Here is a 22,847-nt window from a genome sequence, read left to right as displayed (position 1 = left end):
ATTTTTCACACTTACTCTTTTGGGGCTCAGGTGATAGAATTCTTACGGCAAATGTAATGCAAGGACTGGAAGCTATGAAAGGTGTGTTTGAGCACTTCGTATCAGACCTGTTCTTTCTGTTAATTAGACAATCTCCCAATTACACTAATGAACATACAAATTGTCAAAAGGATCCAAAATATTCTCCTTCTGGATTGGAAGCCTCAACAGTCAGTGCTCTATCTCCCACCTTTCGGATTAGTTCAACAGCTTGTTTTCCTAAGTAGCTTAAAAACCTTTAAAATTAATGCCCATTCTAAGAAAGTAGTAGGAAAATAAAACAGTTAAAACAAGAACAAATGCTACAAGGTCTAACTTAAGTGCATTAAAATTGTTTCAACTGCTGTGCAGTGAATTGCATATCAATTTAAAGAACAAAGATTAATTTTTGCTCCGTATAGCAACAACCACCTGATACTATTGTAAAACTTCAATAGTTCAGAAACCCTGAAGGCCCAACATTTGGCACACCCACTAGCAATCTGGAATGAGAGCTGGGGACGGAAGGCAAATGAAGGGTTGAAAGTAAATCTGGAATTCCAGAGTGGAGCTGGGACCAAGGTCAGAGGTTTGGGGGCTGGATGTGCACCCAGAATGGGGTTGGATTGAAGAATACCTAGGAGCAGTAACTTAAAATAGGTAGATAAGACATAAAATACAAGAGTCAAGTTGTCACATTGCAGCTGTATATAATTTTTGTTAGGTTGCATTTGGAGTGCCATGTGTAGTTCTGGTCACCCCATTAACGGACAAATGTGCGGCTTTGGAAAGAAGAAGGAAGAGGTTCGCCAGGGTAAGAGTATTAGCTATGAGCAGCAATTGGGAAAACTCAGGTTGTTTCCTTAGGAGCATCAGACGAAGACTGATAAGAGGTTTAAAAATTATGAAAGGCATCAATAGGGCATAGACAGTCTTTTTCCTTAAATAGAAATTTCAAATACTAGGGGGCATGATTATAAAGTGAGAGTGGGAAAGTTTAAAGATGCAGTGTAGGTTTTTGGTTTTTTATGCACACAATATTCCCAAAACAAATTTTTCACCATGCATAAACACTGCAAGCCTATGTTTGAAACCCAGTCTAAGTAAAGCTAGAATGTCCATTCTGTTTCATTCATACACACTGATCAACACTGAATGACACAAACTATTTTGACATTAATCCTTTGTACTGAATGACACCAAAATGCTTTCAAGGCTGAAGTAAAAACAGAATATAAAAATACTTACTTTGTAGCTCTGTCTGATATCTTCAACTCCAGTTGGTGATCATCCAACATAATATGCTAGGGTTTGAAAAATAAAAGGTAAATACCATAAGCATTAGAGTTAAATAAAACATTTAAGTAGCTGAGAGATACTGTGAAAACTCTGCACTGAAATTTTAAGAATTGGTCAAATGGGAAAGATAAAGAGACAATGAAATACGGACAAATTTAAAGTACAGCTCAGAAATCATATTAAGCATTACAGTGTCATGGTTTGGTTATTGTATGCTAACATTTCAGTATACTAAGTACACTAGTTCAGCATAGTCTCCTCAGCATTCAACATATTCTTCTGTAATATATTACTTTTTGGGTCAGAGCACAAACTGAAAAGCTGAATTATTACTTGCACATGGAGATAAGGCAACTTTTAAAGTAAATGACAGCTTACAGACTGAAAAGCAGTTTAAAAATAAAGCTAAAGAGGATGTACTTAGTTTTGTGAATGAAACGTTTATAAAATTCAATACTACTACTGAAGCAACATTTGTTACTGAGTACATCGGTTTGGCCCATCCTTCCTCTTCCCCCCACCATTCAATCAAATGAACTACTGTCAGAAGATAAAATCAGATAAGATGGCCATTTGCAATTATTATTTTAGCATGAATACTCAATCTGTCATTTTACTTTGCTGCTGCATTCAGTGCAGAATCCCGAGATGGAGCTCCTTCATCCCAGATTTTCTAACATTTACAACAAGGGAATCTTTTCTTGCATCAACTGATTTCAGCTGGGATTTTAGATAAAGATAAAAACAAATACACTTCGCTGAAAGTTTATTTCAGATTTGTTTAACACATTTAGTTTTTTTTAAATGCTTTCAGCCACTTGAAAAATTTTTAATCATAAAAATAAATTGTAGTTGAAGTGTCTGTGACTGTTTTTTACATTTGAAAACTACAGAAGGTGGAGGCAAGGCTTTGAGAGCTGTCCAAGCTCTTGTAGCACTTGAAGGTTAGCATTCCTTTAATATCACCACTGAAGGTCATGTTGTGCCTTACACCCGCTGCTTCATTCAGGCAGGATAGGTTCTCTGCATGACATGTCTTGTGATAATAAACCTGATACTGAAGTATGGGTTCAGGGTGATCAAGGCTGACAATAGGCCATGATTATGACATGTTTTACACATCCATTATCCCAAAGTATTCAGGAATGCTGAAGCACACGTGAATATGCTTCCATGGATGTTCTCCAATAACAAAGTGCACATTCTTGTTCTCCAATCCCTTGACTCTGAATTTCTAAACCGTTTCATCTCCAAGATTTTAGGAATGTGTGGGTTGATTGTAACCATGTTCATGCCAGAAAACGTTTAACAGTGCTCCAGTAGGTTTTACCCATGACTACAGCCCCATATTTATGTTGCTGTTTTACAAAAATATGCTATATAACTGTCAATTATGTTATATAACAATCACACTATTCTTCTCCTCTACTAAATTTTAGATCAGTCACTAAACATTTGATACCCTTTCTCCTTTTCAAGTTATAAGAACAGATCACTGGGTCATTAATGTTGTTTCTGAAATTTTGCAATGTGCAACTTTACCAATGTTTTTCCTGCATTACATATGTGACTACCCTTTAACATTACTGCACTGGTTTTGAAGAATTTTATGATATCTTGAGGATATGAAATGTACTATATAAATGCAAGTTCTCCCTTGCTTAGTGAAAGTTTAATACAATAATCAATTCCATCTGGAAAGGAACAATAGCTGAATCGGTACTCACTATCAAGCAACAACACTTGTATATTCACTATTTAAGCAGTTGTACAAACGAAGCAAAAATTCTTAAGCTGTTAAATTTGGAACAAACCACAGATAATTATGAAATACCATTCTTAGCTCACCCATAGAGGAAGGAAGAATTTGTGCCACTTAATAATACCTTTCTCAAATCAAGCTTGTAATATCACAGATAATGTATATACTCACACTATGTATGGATTTTTGGTACAATTATTTCTACTTACCTGAACATGCATTCTCAATACTGAAGGCCATATAATAACAGAGTGGTGTAGAACTTGATTATTTGTTTTAACAGCATACTTTTAGGAATTGTATCATTTGCTTAAACACCATCTCACATTTTGAATTTTCTCAGCAAAGGTTGTTGCCAGTTAGGCTAGAACTAATAATTATACCAATTTGAAGTAGAATTTCAAATCTGAATTTATTTCCATGGCACCAAACCCCAACTCAAAAATCTAATCTCTATGACTAAGGGAAATAATATATATTTGAAAGAACAGTCCACGAACTCCTTGCACGTCTGGTTACCTGTAGCAGCTTTAAAGCTTTATTGGCATGTTCTGGTTTTGCATATTCCACAAAGCCATATCCCATTGACAAAAGAGATCCTGTGAAACAAACACCAGAAATTCAGATACAGCCCATCAACTTACAAAATTGTTCACAACCACAAGGTAGTTTTCTCAATATCTCCATCATCAAGGTTTCCATACTGTATAGAAGCCATAGAATATAATCAAAGTCGGAGGAAGAAATGCTCAAGCTAGCTGGTCTTCCCTCAGCTAAAAGTCACTTACACACTGCAGTTCAAAAAAATGAAGTCGTTTTTCATTATACAGAACAAATGACTATAGATGTATCACAACATTAGAATAACCCAAATTAATTGTTGTTTAAACTGCTGAACTGTTGGGAAATACTTGCTGAAGACAAAATAATCATACTTTTTGTCAAGCCATAGGATAACCCACCCTACTATTTTAAAAACTTTCTAGCATTAAAATCAATTAGTATTTCTAACAGCAGCAATTTACAGTAGGACTGCACATGCACACCACACTTATGAAATGGGAATTTAAGTAATTATTTTATATAACGAACTTTGACATTAAGTAGACATTAAGCAATAAGGGACACGATCTCTTTTTAACCTGGCTTTAACTTGAAGTAAACAACAGGAATTCTGCAGATGCTGGAAATTCAAGCAACACACATCAAAGTTGCTGGTGAACGCAGCAGGCCAGGCAGCATCTATAGGAAGAAGCGCAGTCGACGTTTCAGGCCGAGACCCTTCGTCAGGACGAAGGGTCTCGGCTTGAAACGTCGACTGCGCTTCTTCCTATAGATGCTGCCTGGCCTGCTGCGTTCACCAGCAACTTTGATGTGTGTTGCTTAACTTGAAGTAAAATGCTTTTAACTATGATATTACCAAATCATCTGTTTTTAAACCAAACCATAGCAAATACTTTTAAAACACATTAATGCCACTTAATTTTCTAAACAAAAGAATTAAGAAAAAAAAACTATTGTTTTACATTTCCTCAAATATTTTAAGAGGCTCACTGGCAAAATTACATATTACCAAATCATGATATTTAGACAAATTATAAATTATAAATAGAAATATCTGTACACACTGAATTACTTCATAGTGAGTTCTACATTGATAACTGAAAAACAAAGTAAATCTTCACCTGTCCTGCTCTTCTTCTTTGAAATAGTGCAATTTTTTAATGATCCACATTTGCTAAATACCTTGAAAGGAAACATTAAATAATGATGAACAATAATTAAAAATCATAAAATTGTTATAAACCCATTAAATAAGTTCGATTGATGCAAACATAAATGTAAACAGGCTCACTACATTACATGTGCGGAACTATGCATTTGGCAGGTAAGCACCATGTATGCTGTAGTGAATGAATCACCAAGTATTGCCCACCCTGGAATCTCTTTGACCCCCTACCATCAGGCAGGAGGCACCGTAGCTTCAGGACAAGGACTGTTAGGATGGAGAACACTTTCTTCCTCCAGGACATGAGACTACAGAACTCCCTGCCATCACTCAGGTCTCATCACTTACGAAGTACCTATAGCGTTATACTGTCATAAGTGTACCTCATGTTAAATGCCAATCTTCTGGAATAGATTTTATTATTTGTTAACTTATTTGTGGTAATATTACTTTGTGTTATGCGTGAGTGATATGTACCGTGCTGCACACCTTGTTCCAGAGGAACTTTGCTTCGTTTAGTGGCGTACATGTATATGGTTTGAATGACAACAAACTTGAACAAACAATGCAAAGCCTTTCCATTATCAAAATGGCACAAGGAGGAAGTATAAAGTACTCTAACTTGCCTAGATAAATGTAAACCAAGCAAAATTCAAAAAGCTTAACACTTTTTAGGACAAAGCAATCCTTTTACAGGCAACTCAATTTATGCACCTCTTAAATTTTCATAACCACTTCCACTGTGTGCATCATCTACAAAATGCTCTTCAATTACTTACTGAAACTATTCCAAACAATACCTCATATCAGTAGCTGCTATCAAAATAGAAACAAGGTAACACTACCATCACCTGTGAATTCCCCTTGAAGGCTTACACATCCTAACTTGTCATTCATTTGTCATTACAGATTCTAGATCCTGGAATACCTAACACAACCACAATGCTAGCAAGACTTGTACTTCAAGGGAATTAGGAATGGGCAATAAATGCTGCTCTTGCCATCTATGTTCATATCCTATAAAATGAAATTAAAAGGTCTGTGGTTTGGCAAACATAGAAAAAGCAACGTGTCAAAGTGATGAAATCAAATCATTTAATTCTCCATTATTTTATTTTCCTGCCTAACCTGAATTATTTGTGGTTCTGAAACTTTAGTTCCTCTGATTTTATTGATCCATTTCTCATCTGCATCAAGAAATATCTTTTTTTTTGCTCATTTGTAAAAGGAATGTATTAATAAGTGTCAAAAGAGAGTTAACACAATTTAAAACAAATATGAGCCACTGAATTTGTTTATCTATAAGAAATGTGCAGAAACCTATCTTTTAAATACTATCATTGTATCCAAACAAGAACCATAAGATAGATACAGGAGGTGTCCCCTTTAACCTACGAGCAACCTTCCACCCATGGAATGCTTTTATTGTGACTGACTTCAGTGGCTCCTAGAAATCACCCGCCCAAAGTTGGTTCATCAGAAGAAAGAGCTTTTTTATTTGAAGGGTCCAGTATGGAGGAGATTTGAGTTCTGCAAAATCATGGTGCATAACATGCTTGGTGGCTCCACAAAGTCCTAGTATGTGACACGGTTTATTGCCTGACTGGGAGAGTACCAGATACACCAAGAAGATCAAGGAGAGAAAAATAATGAACACAGGAAATGGCAAGATCTAAGAGAATTAAAGTAGCACAGGATGGAGAGATGCAGAAAAAAGAGCTTAGAAAAGACTTGGAAGACACAATATTACTTTGTAGAAGACAGACAATTGAATATGTTAATTAACAAGGAGAAAGGTGAAGTTTTCAATTTTAGTTCTATTGTTTTGAATTTGTATTGTTTAGCTGTGTGGTTATCCAGTAAAGTTACTAAGTATTTCAGTGTCGGTGACTTCACAAGATACTGCATGATTAAAACACAAATCTGAGACAAAAGATCTCTACTTGGCAAAATGTCTTTTTATCAAATATGGCGAAAAGAACAGAAATAGTCACGACAACAATCTACACAATTGCATCATTAATTGCGAAGACTTATATCGATAGAGATGTTTTGAAAGACTGTTAGGGACATAGGAAAAGCATCCGAAATAAACTTTGGACTGTCAAAAGTCTGAAGGAATCATGCAACAATCTAGCACCATGTGCCTGGAAAATTAAATTTTATATCAGTAAAAGATGTAGCAAAACTAAAATGTACTTCTCCATGGCAGCAGATGAAACCACTTGCTGTTCAAAGGCAGCTCAGACAGTAACACTTTTGCATGCTGTGATGAATGTGTTGGAGGCTTATAAAGGAATTGCCAGATTAACAAGGTTAATATACGAACAATAGACATTGATCTGTAGATTCATGCCCAGAATAAGACTGAATCTTTGGATTTTCAAGGGAAGAAACAGTTCGATAGATGATAGGCAGGCATAACAGAGTAATACATTTCAAGCTATATCCAGTGGACAGAGAGGAGCAGCTCATTGAGAATTACCATCGGCAAAATACATATGGCAAAGACACTGGTTTTGCATATAATATAAAAATTATCTCCAGTCAATGTCATAGAATTGCATAGACCCCCACTGCCATAATTTTCAAATGTATTCATAACAAACTGATGGCGAGTATAGGATAGCACAGCAGAAATTAAAGCCTTAAAGCTTTCGGGGCGCTGTTGCCAGAGGTCAAATCAATTTTGATGGTGGAAAAAATACCGTTACTTACCTGAAAAATGACAAGAGACTTTTTAACAACTTACTTTCCTTACCACGTATTTTAGTCATCTGAATAATCCTACTTTCCTTACCATGCATTTTAATCATCTGAACTCCCCAATACTGATTTATGGTAGTATGTTTAGCAAGAGAAATGTGCTCAGTTTTCTAGAGCCATCTCTGAAGTTTCCAGAATTATACCACAGAGACAGGAGTCTGCTTCTCTTTCTGCCAGTGCATTAATACATGAGTGTGCCATTTCACTTCTGAATCTCAACAAATCTAAACTATACAAATGGATGCAGATAAAAATTCCATAGAAGCGACACACCTGGAAATCCCACATGTAAGGTGTGATGACACTAAAGTGGCTTTTCCAGAAGCAGAGCAATATATCACATTATGATTGGAAAGGTATCCACTAATAAATTTATATTGTTTCATTAAAGTTCCTCTTAAGGTGAAAGCAGAGAAGTTTAAATTTTGAAATCAGAGATATTGATTAGAATAAACCATAACCGAGACTTCTTGTCTGAGAGTTTCACAGCTTGCAAATGATTTTAAGCATATTAGGTTATCAGCCACACAAGAAACTACTGGACATGCTTCTTGCATCTTAAATAACCACTAGCACACTATTGTTTTGTAGCAGTCCAAGCAGAAATGAGACAGTTAGTAAGTCTGGCTTCTGTGCCATTATATAACTGATTGAAAATATCAATATCTGGTTTCATTTGAGGTCCTTAGAAGAGGTGTGTATTGTCAGTGATTCACTGCCCCCCACAATAACTTTGGATTATGAATTAGATGCAAAGTTTTATCATAGATTCTAGTGAATCCAAATTCAAGTTTGCAGCACTGGTACTTTGAATTTTTGGTGACATCTCAAAAGTAGTAGTCAGTTCTGTATTGTAGACTCTAGCACAAGAACCTGCACATTCTCACAGTTAGCAAAGGCAGACGATTCTCATCAATGCAGGTTAGACCCAAAAACCTATTGCACTCACCGTTAGCAGAATCAAATACTTTCATATTGCACAAATGTCCAAGTTGGGGCAATGGGAAACAAACACATTGAACCATGAATACTTAAATCAATGCAGTGATGAAAGCTTATCAACCCAAGATAAGCTTTTGTTACTTTCTCCTGATGGTGCCTAGTCTGAGCACTTCCAGCATCCTCAGTTTCTATTTCAAATTAATAATATCTATATAAAGTTTTAAAACCTTTTTGATATTTAAAACAGAAAAAAATAGAGCAAACTCTAGAGAACTTCAGGATACTAAACAGCGAAGACAGTTGGTTAGATAGATTGTAAAGAAAGACCTAGCTCTTTTACACCATTCATTAATGCTGATTTTAAGCAGAATTAGATGGTGATAATTCTATTTTTATGATGTTCAGAGCAGCCAGGCAGGCAGGCATACAGTTTTATATTGATTATGCATGTTGTTATAAAGCAGCTAATGGTGATGCTTTGTCAATTCAGCCAAATCGCAAAGCTCAACTGACAACCAGTTACTAGCAAGAATTTTTCTTTCTAAATTTATTAATAGGAACTCATATATTTAGCAAAAGCCACATTATGTGACAAGACTAAAGTCAAACATGCACTGCAAGATTATAATTTACAGCAATGATAAAAGATCACATATATTAATGTAAGTAAAGGGCTAGGCTGAGGAGAATCACAAATGGTGTATTAAGTGTTGAAATTGAATAGGTGGCCAAGACCAGTGAAAATAATAGATTTACATCACGGATTATCTGAAGAGAAATTCAGACCCAGTGTAGCAAAAGGTTGGAGCAGACAACTGGACACAGCTCATGCAGGAATACAAAAGACACTAGAAAATTAGAAAATGGTAAAAGAAAAGCTAGATTATTATAGTATAAACTAAACACATTTTTATTGGAAGGTAAAAATGTAAATACAGTATAACAAAAGACAGCTTGCTTTATCTTTTGCTTATGGGCTTTGCACCAGCTGCTTAAATGCAACTGATGGCATGCAGCATCAATGTTAACTTGTTCACATTTAACATTAAATTTAACAGCACCATATACAAGCTTACTGCCAACACCACTGTTGTGGGCTGTATCAGAATGTGGTGATGAATCTGCATATGGGAGGGAGACTGAGAACTTGGATGAGTGGTGTAATAACAATAATCTCTCACTCCATGTCAATAAAATGGAGGAACTGATTGTAGACTTCAGGAGAGGGAAACCAGAGGTCTACGAACCAGTTATCACCGGAGGATCAGAGGTGAAGAGCACGGTAACTTTAGTCACTATTTCAGAGAACCTGTCCTGGACCCATCATATAGATATAATTGCAAAGAAAGCACAACAGTGCCTCTACTTCCTCAGGAGTTTGCAGAGATTTGGCACGTAAACGAAAACCTTTTCAAACTTCCATAGATGTGGGGTGGCTGCATTACTGGGTATGGGAAAACAAATGCCTTTGTCTGGAAAACCCTGCAAACAGTAATGGATTTGGCCAGGTACATCACAGGTAAAGCCCTACCAACTACTGAGCACATCTACATGAAACGTTACCACAGGAAAGCAGCTTCCATCATCAAAGATCCTCACCACCCAGGCCACGCTCTTTTCTCACTGCTGCTATCAGGTAGAAGGTACAAGTGCCTCAGGACCCACACCACCAAGTTCAAGAACAGTTACTACCCTCAACCACGGGGGGGGGGGGGAGGGAACGTCAACTCAGACCATGAGAGCCGTTGGGCATTTTCATACCTTGCAAGGCGCAGATTGGAAGTCTGTGTGGGGCGCCACTCCTCGCACAGACTAGAGCAATGTGTGATCAAGGGCACAAACATGCTGCCACGGCTGAGGCTTGAACTAGCAACCTTGAGGTAACTAGACGAACGCCTTAACCACTGGGCTCTTGAGTAAAAGTGGAGAACTACACTCATTTCATTTCTGATGTTCCCACAACCGATGGCCACACTTTATTTCATACTCGTTATCTATTGCTATTTATTTATATTTGCATTTGCACAGTTTGCTGTTTATTGATCCTGTTTAGTTACCGTTCCATAGATTTGCTAAGTATGCTCGCAAGAAAAAGAATCTCAGGGTTGTATGTGGTGACATGCATGTACCCTCATAATAAATCTTACTTTCAATTTTTTTGAACTTTGAACATTAGCAATGTTAATTTGTTCACAAGTGCTTTGCACTTCATCATTGACCTAAAGTCCTTATAATGGAATATGTATAGTTGAGGACCTTTTTCCACAATTAAGGTTCAGGAAAATAAGGCATGAATTCTACTACACTTATTTTCTTGAATCATTGGTAATATTTTCAAAGCTGTGCAAAACTTCCTGTAGGTCCTAATCTCAAATGAAAGGTGACTGCAAATTTCCTGCCTTGGGCAAATTTCCAGGGCAACAGTCACTTGGAAAAAAATATAAATCAGATCAAGGAATTTTCAGCCTACATTTCTTTTACTCATCAAGAGCACTTTACAGTAAATTAAATTAGCCCTCTGTGTAAAACCCAGGATCTCATCATCGTCCTTTGAAGGATGATGAGGATCCAGGATCTCATCATCGTCCTTTGAAGCATGATGAGGAAGGAATATTTGCCTTCACTGGTCAAGGCATTAAGTATAGGATATCACATTACTGTTGAAAAAGCATTTGTTAGACTGCGTTTATAGAATTGTATGCAGTCATGGTCACAACATGAAAGAAAGGGCATGACTAGGTGAGAAAAGATACAAAGAACAAATACAAAAAAAAGGTTTACAAGGATGTTGCTGGAATTGGAGGGTTTGAGTACCAGAAGAGACAGGATATGTTAGGTCTATTTTCCCTGCAGCAATAGAAGCTGAGAGGTAACATGGTGGAAGTACAGTTGCAAAAAAAAATTGTGAACCCTTTGCAATTACCTGGTTTTCTGCATTAATTACTCATAAAATGTGGTCTGATCTTCATCCAAGTCACAATAACAGACAAACACAACCTGTCTAAAATAATAACACACAAACAATTGCGCTTTTCATGTCTTCATTGAACATGTTGGTCAATCATTCACAGTCTAGGCTGGAGAAAGTACATGAACCCTTGGTAGAACCTCCTTTGGCAGCAATAACCTCCACCAAACACTTCCTGTAGCTGCTGATCAAACTTGCACAATGGCGAGGAGGAATTTTAGACCATTCCTCTATACAAAACTGTTTCAGTTCATTAATATTTCTGGGATAACTTGTATGAACAGCCCTCTTTAGGTCATGCCACAGCATCTCAATTGGGTTAATGCTCTGACTCGGCCATTCCAAAACACAAATTTTCTTCTTTCTAAAGCATTCTGTTGTTGATTTACTCTTGGTTTATAGATCATTGTCCTGTTGCATCATCGAACTTCTATTAAGCTTCAGGTGATGGACAGCTATTTCGACATTCTCTTGTAAAATGTCTTAATACAATTTTGAGTTGATTGCTCCCGTAATGATTGCAAGCTGTCCAGACCCTGAGGCAGCAAAGCTGTCCCAAACCATGATGCTCCTTGCACCATACTTCACAGTTGCGACCAGATTTTGATGTTGGTGTGCAGTGCCCTTTCTCCTCCAAACATAGTGGTGTGCACTTCTGCCAAAAAGTTCAACTTTTCTCTCATCTGTCCACAGAACACTGTCCTGGAAACGTTGTCGAACAGACTGGTGGTCTTTTGCAAAATTGAGACGTGTAGCAATGTTTTTTTTTTAGATCAGTGGTTTCCTCCATGGTGTCATCCATGAACACCATTCTTGTTCAGTGTTTTTCTGATCATGGACACATGAAAAGAGACTTCAGCAATTTCTAAAGATTTCTGCAGGTCTTTTGCTATAACACTTGGGCTCTTTTTTACCACCTTCAGCATTGCATGTGTGCTTTTGGTGTGATCTTTGCAGGACACCCACTCCTAGGGAGAGCAGCAACATACTGAATTTCCTCCATTTACAGACAATTTCTCTTACTGATGAACACTAAGGTCTTTAGGAATGCTTTTGTAGCCTTTTCCTGCTTCATACATCTCTATAATTCTTCTGAGGTCTTCTGAAAGTTGTTCTGATTGAGGCATGATGCACATAAACAGATCTTTCTTGAGAAGAGCAGGGCACCTCTACAACACACACCTCCGATCTCATCTCACTGATTGGAACACATGACTCCAAATAGCTTTAGTAGAAGGCATTACCCCAAAGGTTCAGATACATTTTTTAAACCTACACTGTGATTGTTTAAACTGTGCACTCAGTATTGACGAGAAGTACAATTGCTTGTGTGTTACTAGTTTAAGCAAATTGCATTTGTCTATTATTGTGACTTGGATGTTTAATTTTATGAGTAATTCCCCTAAAACCCTCGCTAATTTTTATAGATGCACCGTAGAAAGCATTCTTCTAGGGTGCATCACAACCTGGTATGGAAGTTGTCCTGTCCAAGACTGGAAGAAGCTGCATAAGATCGTGAACACAGCCCAGCACATCACATAAATCAATCTTCCGTCCTTGGACTCACTTTACACCACACACTGTCGGAGCAGTGCTGCCAGGATAATCAAGGACACTACCCACCCAGCCAATACACTTTTCGTCCCTCTTCCCTCGGGAAGAAGGCTCAGGAGCTTGAAGACTCATATGGCCAGATTTGGGAACAGCTTCTTTCCAACTGTGATAAGACTGCTGAACGGATCCTGACCCAGATCTGGGCCCTACACTCCAAATATCCAGACCTGCCTCTCGGTTTTTTTGCACTACCTTACTTTCCCTTTTCTATTTTCTATTTATGATTTATAATTTAAATTTTTAATACTTACTGTCAATTTGTACTCTAAGGAGTGCGAAGCGCAGAATCAATTATTACTGTGATGATTGTACGCTCTCGTATCAATTGTTTGGTGACAATAAAGTAATTAATGCAAACTTTTTCTTGCAACTGTATATAAAATTATGTGAGATACAGGCAGAGCAGATAATAAACATCAGTTTTCCATGGTGGGGAGAGAGGTGTCTAAATCTAAATAACATAAAGTTGAGGTAAGAGAGACGTTAAAGAGGCCTGAGAGATTAATTTTCCAAACAAAGTAGTTGCATCCAGAATGAATTGCCACAGGTGTTGGAGGCAGAAATAGTAATAACAATTAAGTGGAAGGATCATGAAAGATCAGTAGTCATTCTAACATTAGTGACAGTTCATGCAGTTATCTAGGCTTTGTAATCCCTTCTTTATGTGTCTCCATCTCTCCTTTCTTTTGGGGACAAGGTGTTGGATTTTCCCTTCCACACTGTGCCTTGTTTGGCTGCAACGTTAAAAAAATATTGTTGGGTTTAACAATGTCAATGTTCAAATTAGCATGTGAAAATGATTTATGTTGCCTGCCAAATAACACCAAAATAAAAAAAATAAAAAATACCAAGGGATCTTGTGCCAATTATACCTGAAGTGGTTGATTAATTAAACACAGCTTAACAAATAAATTTAGTACGTGATGGCTAATTCAATCAATTGTGGAGAATTCAGAGTGCCAAGGCTGGAGGATGAGGAATAGCAACTATGTGGAAGATTCTAACTATCTAAGCATTTATTATTATATTAATTAGCGCATGAGCTAATAATCATTGCTTTTGGGCAGGTGTTTAGAAAGTTTACTTTCAAATCATCAGATATTAAATGTTTATTATATCATAACAAATTCTCCCATATGAAGAGGAACTTAATTTGTACAACATCTTAAATGATCACATAATGTCACAGAAAGGTATTTGACCTATTTAGTTACACAGGAGGTGCAATCTCTGTTGTACATTAAGAATTCAGCATAATATTAACACCACAAATAACTGAAATAGTGACCAAACATGGTGTTTCAATGTTGTTAGCCAAGATCAGTATCGGTCAGAATAAATGTTGCTCTTCATGTCAGGAGGAACACGTCCATCTTTTATGTCTATCTAAGAGGGAAGATGGGACGTTGGTTTAATGTCACTTCTGAAACTGGCCTCCCCCTCCCCCTTTCTCTTTCAAATCTCTTACTAGCTCTTTCTTCAGTTAGTCCTGATGAAGGGTCTCGGCCTGAAACGTCAACTGTACCTCTTCTTAGAGATGCTGCCTGGCCTGCTGTGTTCACCAGCAACTTTGATGCATGATTCTTAGAGGTGTATTATTCAGAGCATTGCTCTGGAATGTCATCATTGATTTTAAGCTTACATAAAAGTTATAAAGGAAACAGATCAGCGCTAGGGACGCGTTCTCTAGATGCTTGCTTGGTACCTCTGGGTATGTTGAGAGTTATTTTAGGAGGAATAAATTTGTAAAGCATATTTTTTGGCATCACATGAAAACAATGGATCAAAGCATTAAATATTTCTTACTTATTTTGCTTTCATCTTTAGAAGATTTGAAAGTCTGCTGACCAAGAAAGTTACAAGAGGCCTAGGTACGTTCTTCAGAAAGCCGCCGGTGAAGTGGCAATTTCAGACTAAACTTGAATCAATGAAGGATGCTTGACAGTGTGGCAGTGCTTAAATGTTATCATGTTTTATAAGTTTAAATCGAGCGACATAGGCACAAAAGGGTTTTGCTTCCAGATGAGCTCAATGGCTTCTATGCTCAGTTTGACAGTCAAAACATGGAGGAACTATCAGGAATACCGACAGCCCCCAATGATCCTGTGATTTTAGCCTCCAAAGCCTGTGTGCGAGCAGCCTTCCGGATGAACCCACGAAAAGCATATAGCTCAGACAGGGTACCTGACCAAATGTAAAAGATTTGTGCAGATCAACTGGCTAGAGTGTTCTAAGATCTTAAATCGCTCACTTTGGTAGTCTGAGGTACCCACTTGCTTCAATTAGACATCACTTATACTGGCACCCAAGAAGAACATAGTAACCTGCTTCAATGACTATTGTTAGTAGCACTTACATCTACAGTAATAAGTATTTTGAGAGGTTGGTGATGAAACATATCAACTCTTGCCTGAGAAGTGGCTCCAATTTGCCTACTGAAGCAACAGGTCCATGGCAGATGCCATCTCATTGGCTCTTCACTCAGCCCTAGAACATCTGGACAGCAAAGATGCATACATCAGGATGCTCTTTATTGACTACAGCTCGGCATTCAATACCATCATCCCCTCACAACTAATCAATAAGATTCAAGACCTTGGCCTCAATACATTCTTGTGCAATTAGTTCCTTGATTTCCTCACTTGCCGATTCCAGTCAGTTTGGATTGACAACATCTCCTCCCCAACCTCCATCAGTACAGTTGCATCACAAGGTTGTGTGCTTATCCCCCTGCTCTACTCATTTTACACTAATGACTGTGTGGCTAAACACAGCTCCAATGGCATATTGCTGAAGAAACCATTGCCATAGACTGAATCAGCATTTGGAGGGAGATTGAAAATCTGGCTGAGCAGTGCCATAGCAACAATCTCTTACTAAACATCAGCAAGACCAAGGAGCTGATTATTGATTTCAGGGGGAGGAAACCAGAGGTCCACAAGCGGGTCCGCAATGGAGGATCAGAACTTTAAATTCCTTGGTGTTATCATTTTGAAAGATCTATCCTTGGCCCAGAACGCAAGGGCAATTATGAAGAAAGCACAGCATTGCCTCTACTTCCTTAGGAGTTGTGAAGATTCGGTATGGCACCTAAAACTTTGTCAAACTTCTACAGATGCATGGTGGAAAAATATGTTGCTTGGCTGCATGACAGTTTGGTGTAGAAACAGCAATGCCCTTGAATGGAAATTCCTACAAAATGTAGTGGATACAGCACAGTCCATCACAGGTAGAGTCCTCCCCAGCATTGAGCACGTCTCACGAATCATTGTCGCAGGAAAGCGGCAATCATAATCAGGGACTCTCACTACCCATGTGATGCTCTCTTCTTGCTGCTGCCATCTGGAAGGTGGTACAGGAGCTTCAGGACTCACACCACTAGATTCAGGAATAGTTAATACCCTTCAATCATCAGGCTCTTGAGCCAAAGGGGATAACTACACTCAATTGCACTTACCCCATCACTTATCGGTTCCCACAACCTATGCACTCACTTTCAAAGACTCTTCATCTTGATATTTATTGCTTATTTATTTTTGTATTTGCACAGTTGATCGCCTTTTGTGCATTGGTTGAATGCTCAAGTTGGTGCGGTCTTTCATTGAAGATATTATGGTTATTATTCTATTATGGATTTATTGAGTTTGCCCACAAGGAAATGAATCTCAGGGTTGTATATAACAGCATATATGCACTTTGATAATAAATTCACTTTGAACAATGTTTTTAAGATAATTTGAATACAATACTATGGACAAAATATGCATAACAGATGAGTATTATCATTAATGTCCAAGAACTTTATTACATACTGAACACTCCTCTATGTGGAAAATTGGGTGAAAAATTAATACATTCCACATTGATCCGTTATTGAACAATTACAATAGACAACATCAAGAAGCTTCCATCCACTTTTGGAACTCAGAAAAATAGAGGGCTATGGGTAAACCTACGTAATTTCATGTTCAGACATGTTCGGCACAGCTTTGTGGGCCCAAGGGCCTGTATTGTGCTGTAGGTTTCTATGTTTCTATTTAACAAATCAGTCTTAGCCTTGAATACCCAGGATAAGTTTCCAAACGGAAAAAACGAGATCCAAAAAATTCACCTTAACTAAGAAATTACTGAAAATTGTTACACATATAGAAAGGGACTCTACTCCCGAGTTAAAAAGAAAGACAGGTGATCGCATTTCAATATAAAAAAAAATTCTGATTACACTTGGCAGCTTGGCTGTCTTCCTTGGCTTGTGTATCCAGGAACAGAGGGAAGAGTGTCAAGATATGGTTAGCCTTTAAGAAAAATTCCTTTACCTGGATGGGTAGTGGATGACTGAAATTCTCTACCCAAGAAGGCTGTAGAACCTCAGTCATTCAGTATATTCAAGACCAAGATGTATAGATTTTTAAATATTAAGGGCTGAAGCACACAGTATGAGCACCAGAAAGTAAACCCAAGGTGCAAGCAGGAACGGGGGATCAAATCCCTCTTCTTACTTCTAACATAGAACATAAAACATGAACAACACATGAACAGGCCCATCGGTCCACAATGCTGTGCCAAACCAGCTAAAAAGCAAAAAAAAACACCCAAAAGCTAATCCCCTCCTACCTACACAATGCCCGTATCTCTCCATCTTCCTCACATTCATGTGCCTACCTAAATGTCTCTTAAAAGACTCCAATGTATCTGCCTCTACCACCAAACCAGGAAGTGCACTCCAGGTATTTACCACACTGTGTACCCCTCACATCCCCTTTGGACCTACCCCCTTCTCACCTTCAAGGCATGCCCTCTGGTATTGGACATTTCAACCCTGGGCAACAGATACTCCCTGTCCATTCTATCCATGCCTCTCATATTCTTGTAAACCTCTATCACATTTCCGCTCAGCCTCCGACGCTCCAGAGAAAACAACTCAAGTTTATCCAGCTTCTCATGATAGCACATGCCCTCCAAACCAAGCAGAATCCTGGTAAACCTCTTCTGCACCCTCTCCAAAACCTCAAAATCCTTCCTATTGCGGGGCTTTTAAGCTCAGTGCCTCGACTGATAAAGCAAGCCACCTTATCAACCTGTGGAGCCATCTTCAAAGAGCTATGAACTTGGATCCCAAGATCTCTCTGCTCAGCAATACTGTTATGGATCTTGCCCTTAACAGTGTACGATCTCCTTGCATTTGTCCTACTAAGTTGCAACAACTCACATTTATCTGGATTAAACTCCACCTGCCATTTCTCTGCCCATATATGCAACAAATCTATATCATGCTGTATTCTTTGCCAGTCTTCTACACCTTATCATCTGCAGACTTACTAAGCCACCCATCTACATTTTCATCTAGGTCATTTATATACATCACAAACAACAAGGGTCCCAGCACAGATCCCTGTGAAGCACTACTAATTACTGACCTCCAGCTCAAACAAGTCCCTTCAACCATGTCTTCGTTGCGCAAGCCAGTTTTAAGTCCAAACAACCAATTCACCGTGGATTCCATGCATCTTAATCTTCTGTGCTGATGGACTTTGAGGGACTTTGTCAAATGCCTTACTAAAATACATTCACTACGCTTCATCAATCTTTCTCATCACCTTGTCAATTAAGTTGGTAAGTCACAACTGTCCCGCACAAAGACATGCAGGCTCTCCCTAATTACGCCATGGGTTTCCAAATGTTCACATATGCTATCCCGAAGAATTTTCTCCAGCAATTTCCCTACAACTGATGTGCAACTCACTGGTCAATAGTTCCCAGGATTTTCCCTTGCTCCCTTCTTAAATAGAGGTACAACATTAGTCACTCGCCAGTCCTCTGGGACCTCACTTGTATCTAGAGAGGACATGAAGACACTGGTAAAGGCCCCAGCAATCTTGTCTCTTTCTTCCTTCAATAACCTGGGGTAAATCCCATCAGGCCCTAGGGACTTATCCACCTTAATATTCATTAGGAGGCCCAATACTTCCTCTTCCTTGACCTCTAAAAGCCCTAACATATTTATACACTCAGCGCTTGTATTCAATGGATACTTTACAGTATAAGGTTGTTCTCCTTGGATGCTTTTCAACATTAATGGCAACTTATATGCAAGTTCTAATTTATTTTCAATGTTGGCCAAACCTATGACAGAAATTCATTGTTCATGACCAACATTGATATCACATCGAAAAAACACGTTTAAACTAAACAGAAGTACAACATACAGTACATTTCTCACTGAAAAAACTACAAAGTTTCCCCTTTCTCATGCAAATAGTGAATCATTCTTTCAAAAAAAAACTTAAAAACCAATGAATATGGTATGAAGTCTTTAGCAGCATCCCATCTTACACAGAGTGTGCAGATATTTCAGACTTTCACAATCTGCACTTTTTAAAAAAAGATTTTCATGCCCCTGAACAGGTTTAGATGTTGCCACCAGTAGCTGAGGAAATCTTCACTCTGCCATATTCCATTCTTAATAACAGGAATGGTTTGGTTCAATCAGAATGCAGACTGGATTCCATCAATTCATTCCAAAAAAACAACTTTTTAAAAATTAAAATCTAAATGAAAACTGCAGTTTTTGGAAATCTGATATAAAAACCCTGGGAACACTCAACAGGTCAAACAGAATCTGTCTGAAGAGAAAACAAATTTACATATCAGGGCAAAAGCCCTTTCTCAGAACAAGGAGAGAGCTGTTTTAAATTTTAGAGAAGATGGGGGAAGGATGGACAAGATAAAATGTTTGCAATAAGCTGATACTAATGTCATGATGGTTATAGTGTACTGATAAAAGCATCTGATTGATAGACGAGAGCCAAAACAAAGTTGTGAAATAAAAATCACAACTATAGGAAATACCTATGAGGGCAGGCAAAAATCAAGAGAAGTCTTTATTTCACGATCGGCCTAATTTGGTGGCTTGAATTTCCTGAATTGAATTACTACTCTCCATCTCCATCCAATTTTACTGCAGCCTAAAATCCAACTTGGCCTTCATTGCCATCTTTAGCAATGAACTCCACAGATTACCACCCTCTGGCTAAAGAAACCCCTCCTCATCTCAGTTCTAAAGGAACATCCTTTTACTTTGAGGCAGAGTCCTTTGGTCGTAGACCCTGCCACTACTGGAAATAGCCTCTCCATTCAACAATATAAACTCCTGCAAGTGCCATCAAATACTTGTCATGTTAACCCTCTCATCCCCAGGCTCATTGTCATAAACAACATTATTTCTGTGAAAATAAACTTTTGACGGTATGATGCCTAATACTTTCTTTTACCTTTAAGATGAATCGTTTTTAAAGGTATGAATCCCTCTTGCCTTTAAGATGCTAAAATGACTTTCTAATTACAGGATGTACCAGTGCAAAATGCCCTGAAATTCTGTAGGTAAACAGAATCACTACACTGCTTGCTCACCAAGGACAGCAAAACCAGTCCAACTCATTCTTTGAAAATCTGGAAGAATGCTTACCTTCCTCAAACTTTCTTCAGTTGTTGAAAAGTTTATATTTTTGACAAATAAAGTGCATCCTGGAATACTTTCATTCTCTTCCTCTTGAATTGTAGAATCATCTTCATTTATAGCTAGGTCACCTTGATCTTCTACAAAATAAAAAATCAGTTTCAATTTATTATTTGCTTGTTGTTATTTTCCAATATAATTTGCCCAAAAAAAGGCAAGATGTGACTATACCAGTATCTCGATATTTTTCTGCTGAATTAAACTGACTAATCTTTGACATTTTAGTTGATCTTAATCTCACATTTTTCATTCAAACTTTTTTGTCTTTTATCTAAAGCTGAACCTTAGCAATGCCTGAAAAACCGGGATAGATTTAGTTGCATAAATTGTGCATAATTATATAAAGTAATGAAAAAAACAAATCTTTAACATTCCACACCTGTCAAAACCCACAGCTGCTTAACAAACAAGTGCAACATTAGTAAGGAAGAGCAGTTTACACATCAAGTATTTGGCAAAATACTGTCAGACACAGCAGTTTGATCTTGTCAGTAGTAATGAGCACAAGTGTACATTTGTGACAGCCTTGCACAAGATTTGGAGGATGCCTTGGCAACAGTCCTGGAAGGGATAACATAACCATCTATTTTCTTCAGAGCTTCTTCCTTGAATGTGGTTCTACTTGCATTAATGATCATTAAACTTGGCTCTTTGCAACACAAGTTTTAAAGTATCTGTATGAAGATATTTAATGTTTCTAGAAAATATCAACGGTTGCCTTCTGAGTTTCTTAAACCAAGCAAACCTGCAAGTAAGCCTCTGTAAATAAATACTGAATTCTTAAAAGAAAAAAAAACTAACAAAAGTAAACTTGAAATTCAGATTTACAAGGAGTGCATGCTGGTCACTATTTTCTCTACATTAATGAGGCACTATAATAGTTGAGTTAAACATGCCTTACACATACTGTCTCTGGTATGTTAATTGTAACTGCTTGCTTACACTAAATTCAGCATGGTCAAATTTATCTTTTTGTTGATTGATGTTTTTCTTTTTAACTTAAGTGCAAGTGCACACAAGTTTTATCAAGCGTCTCAGGTATAAATTGAAGCCATCCTTTCCTAGGTCAATTAGATTGACTTCATTGTGAGCTCAACAATGCCCAATGGGACATGGTGGTGTTTAAATTTATAAGGCTTATCTAACTTGTTCTGAATAAAGTGAAAAATATCCATTTGTTTCTCTGCATCAGATTTTTGTACAGCAAAGCAAATTTGCTAAGACAAAATCACATTTAAGTACAATTAGTTTTCAACCACTAAAACAACTTGCATCGTCAATGTAGAACAGTGCCTCAAGAAGAAATTGGTTGAGGAGGAGGAGGAGGAGGTGCATAGCAAGTTTCGGCAGCAAGGAATGAACAAGATACTTGAGGAATATAAAAGGCACAGCTAAAGATGGCACCAGAGGGCAACTCCTCCCAGCCCATCAGTGGAATAATTCAAATTCTTCTTTTATTTCCCTTTCATGGTGGCTGGGGTCCTGTCAGAGTCAGCGATCCAGAGTTGCACTCAAACTGCAGTTCTGCACTACGGCGGGTTCCCGTTCTTGCCACTTTCCAGTCGGTTGCGTTTTCGATACCTCCAGGAGCAACTTGGAAGACGGGCACTTCAGGGTGCAGCCAAGTAAGGCCTTGAGGACACAATTTCTCACCACTGTCACAAACTGAAGCGTCACAGGGAGCTGAAACACTGAGATAGCCAGTGTAGCAGTCGGAGCAGTCGGAGGCTTCTGCACTCAGATGATCGCTAATGAGTGAGTTTGCTGCAGATTCTGGAGTCAGGGGAACTCGAAATCAAAGCGGCGCAGCAGACTGTAACATTGAAACGACGATTGTTTGTCTCCCCTCTCACTGTGGAAGGAGTGATATCTCTATCTCCCTTGTTAGTGAGAGAAAGTGCCTGAGGGATGTTAGACTGATAGGATGAACAGTAGTTTTTGATAGACTATAGATACGGTCCCTCTTTTGGGCTTTGCTGTTGCTTGCATGGTGGTTGGTGGGAGTGCTGATGCTTTCTGCAAGAATAAGTTGAGGGGAGAGGGTTGATGTCGTTTATTTCTGTCATTCATTCTTTGGGGTTTTTCTTCTGTCTCAAGGATGTTTGCAGAGAGTAAGATTTTCAGGTTGTATATTCATTCTCTGATATTAAATGAAACCATTCAATACACAAGAACACTTAAGAGGGAAATCAAGAGAACTAAAAGGCATGAGGTTGCTCTAGTAGACCAGGTG

The 22,847-nt window shown here is 38.0% G+C and overlaps 1 protein-coding gene across 1 annotated transcript in view; it reads right to left on the bottom strand.

Moving 5' to 3' along the window:
* Positions 1-22,847, bottom strand: part of rbm19 (RNA binding motif protein 19) — a 271,057-nt gene that overhangs the window by 185,818 nt on the left and 62,392 nt on the right. The window contains exons 17-20 of the mRNA XM_063034638.1: positions 20,564-20,694; positions 4,765-4,825; positions 3,599-3,678; positions 1,267-1,322 (exon numbers count right to left, since the gene is read on the bottom strand). Of these exons, the coding sequence (XP_062890708.1) occupies positions 1,267-1,322; positions 3,599-3,678; positions 4,765-4,825; positions 20,564-20,694 (328 nt within the window). The remainder of the gene's footprint in view (positions 1-1,266; positions 1,323-3,598; positions 3,679-4,764; positions 4,826-20,563; positions 20,695-22,847) is intronic.

The sequence above is a fragment of the Mobula hypostoma genome, chromosome 27 (genome assembly GCF_963921235.1).
Source record: "Mobula hypostoma chromosome 27, sMobHyp1.1, whole genome shotgun sequence".
In the NCBI taxonomy this organism is placed as follows: domain Eukaryota; kingdom Metazoa; phylum Chordata; class Chondrichthyes; order Myliobatiformes; family Myliobatidae; genus Mobula; species Mobula hypostoma.
The sequence above is the reverse complement of the archived record's forward strand: the minus strand, read 5'-3'. Positions and strand labels throughout refer to the sequence as shown.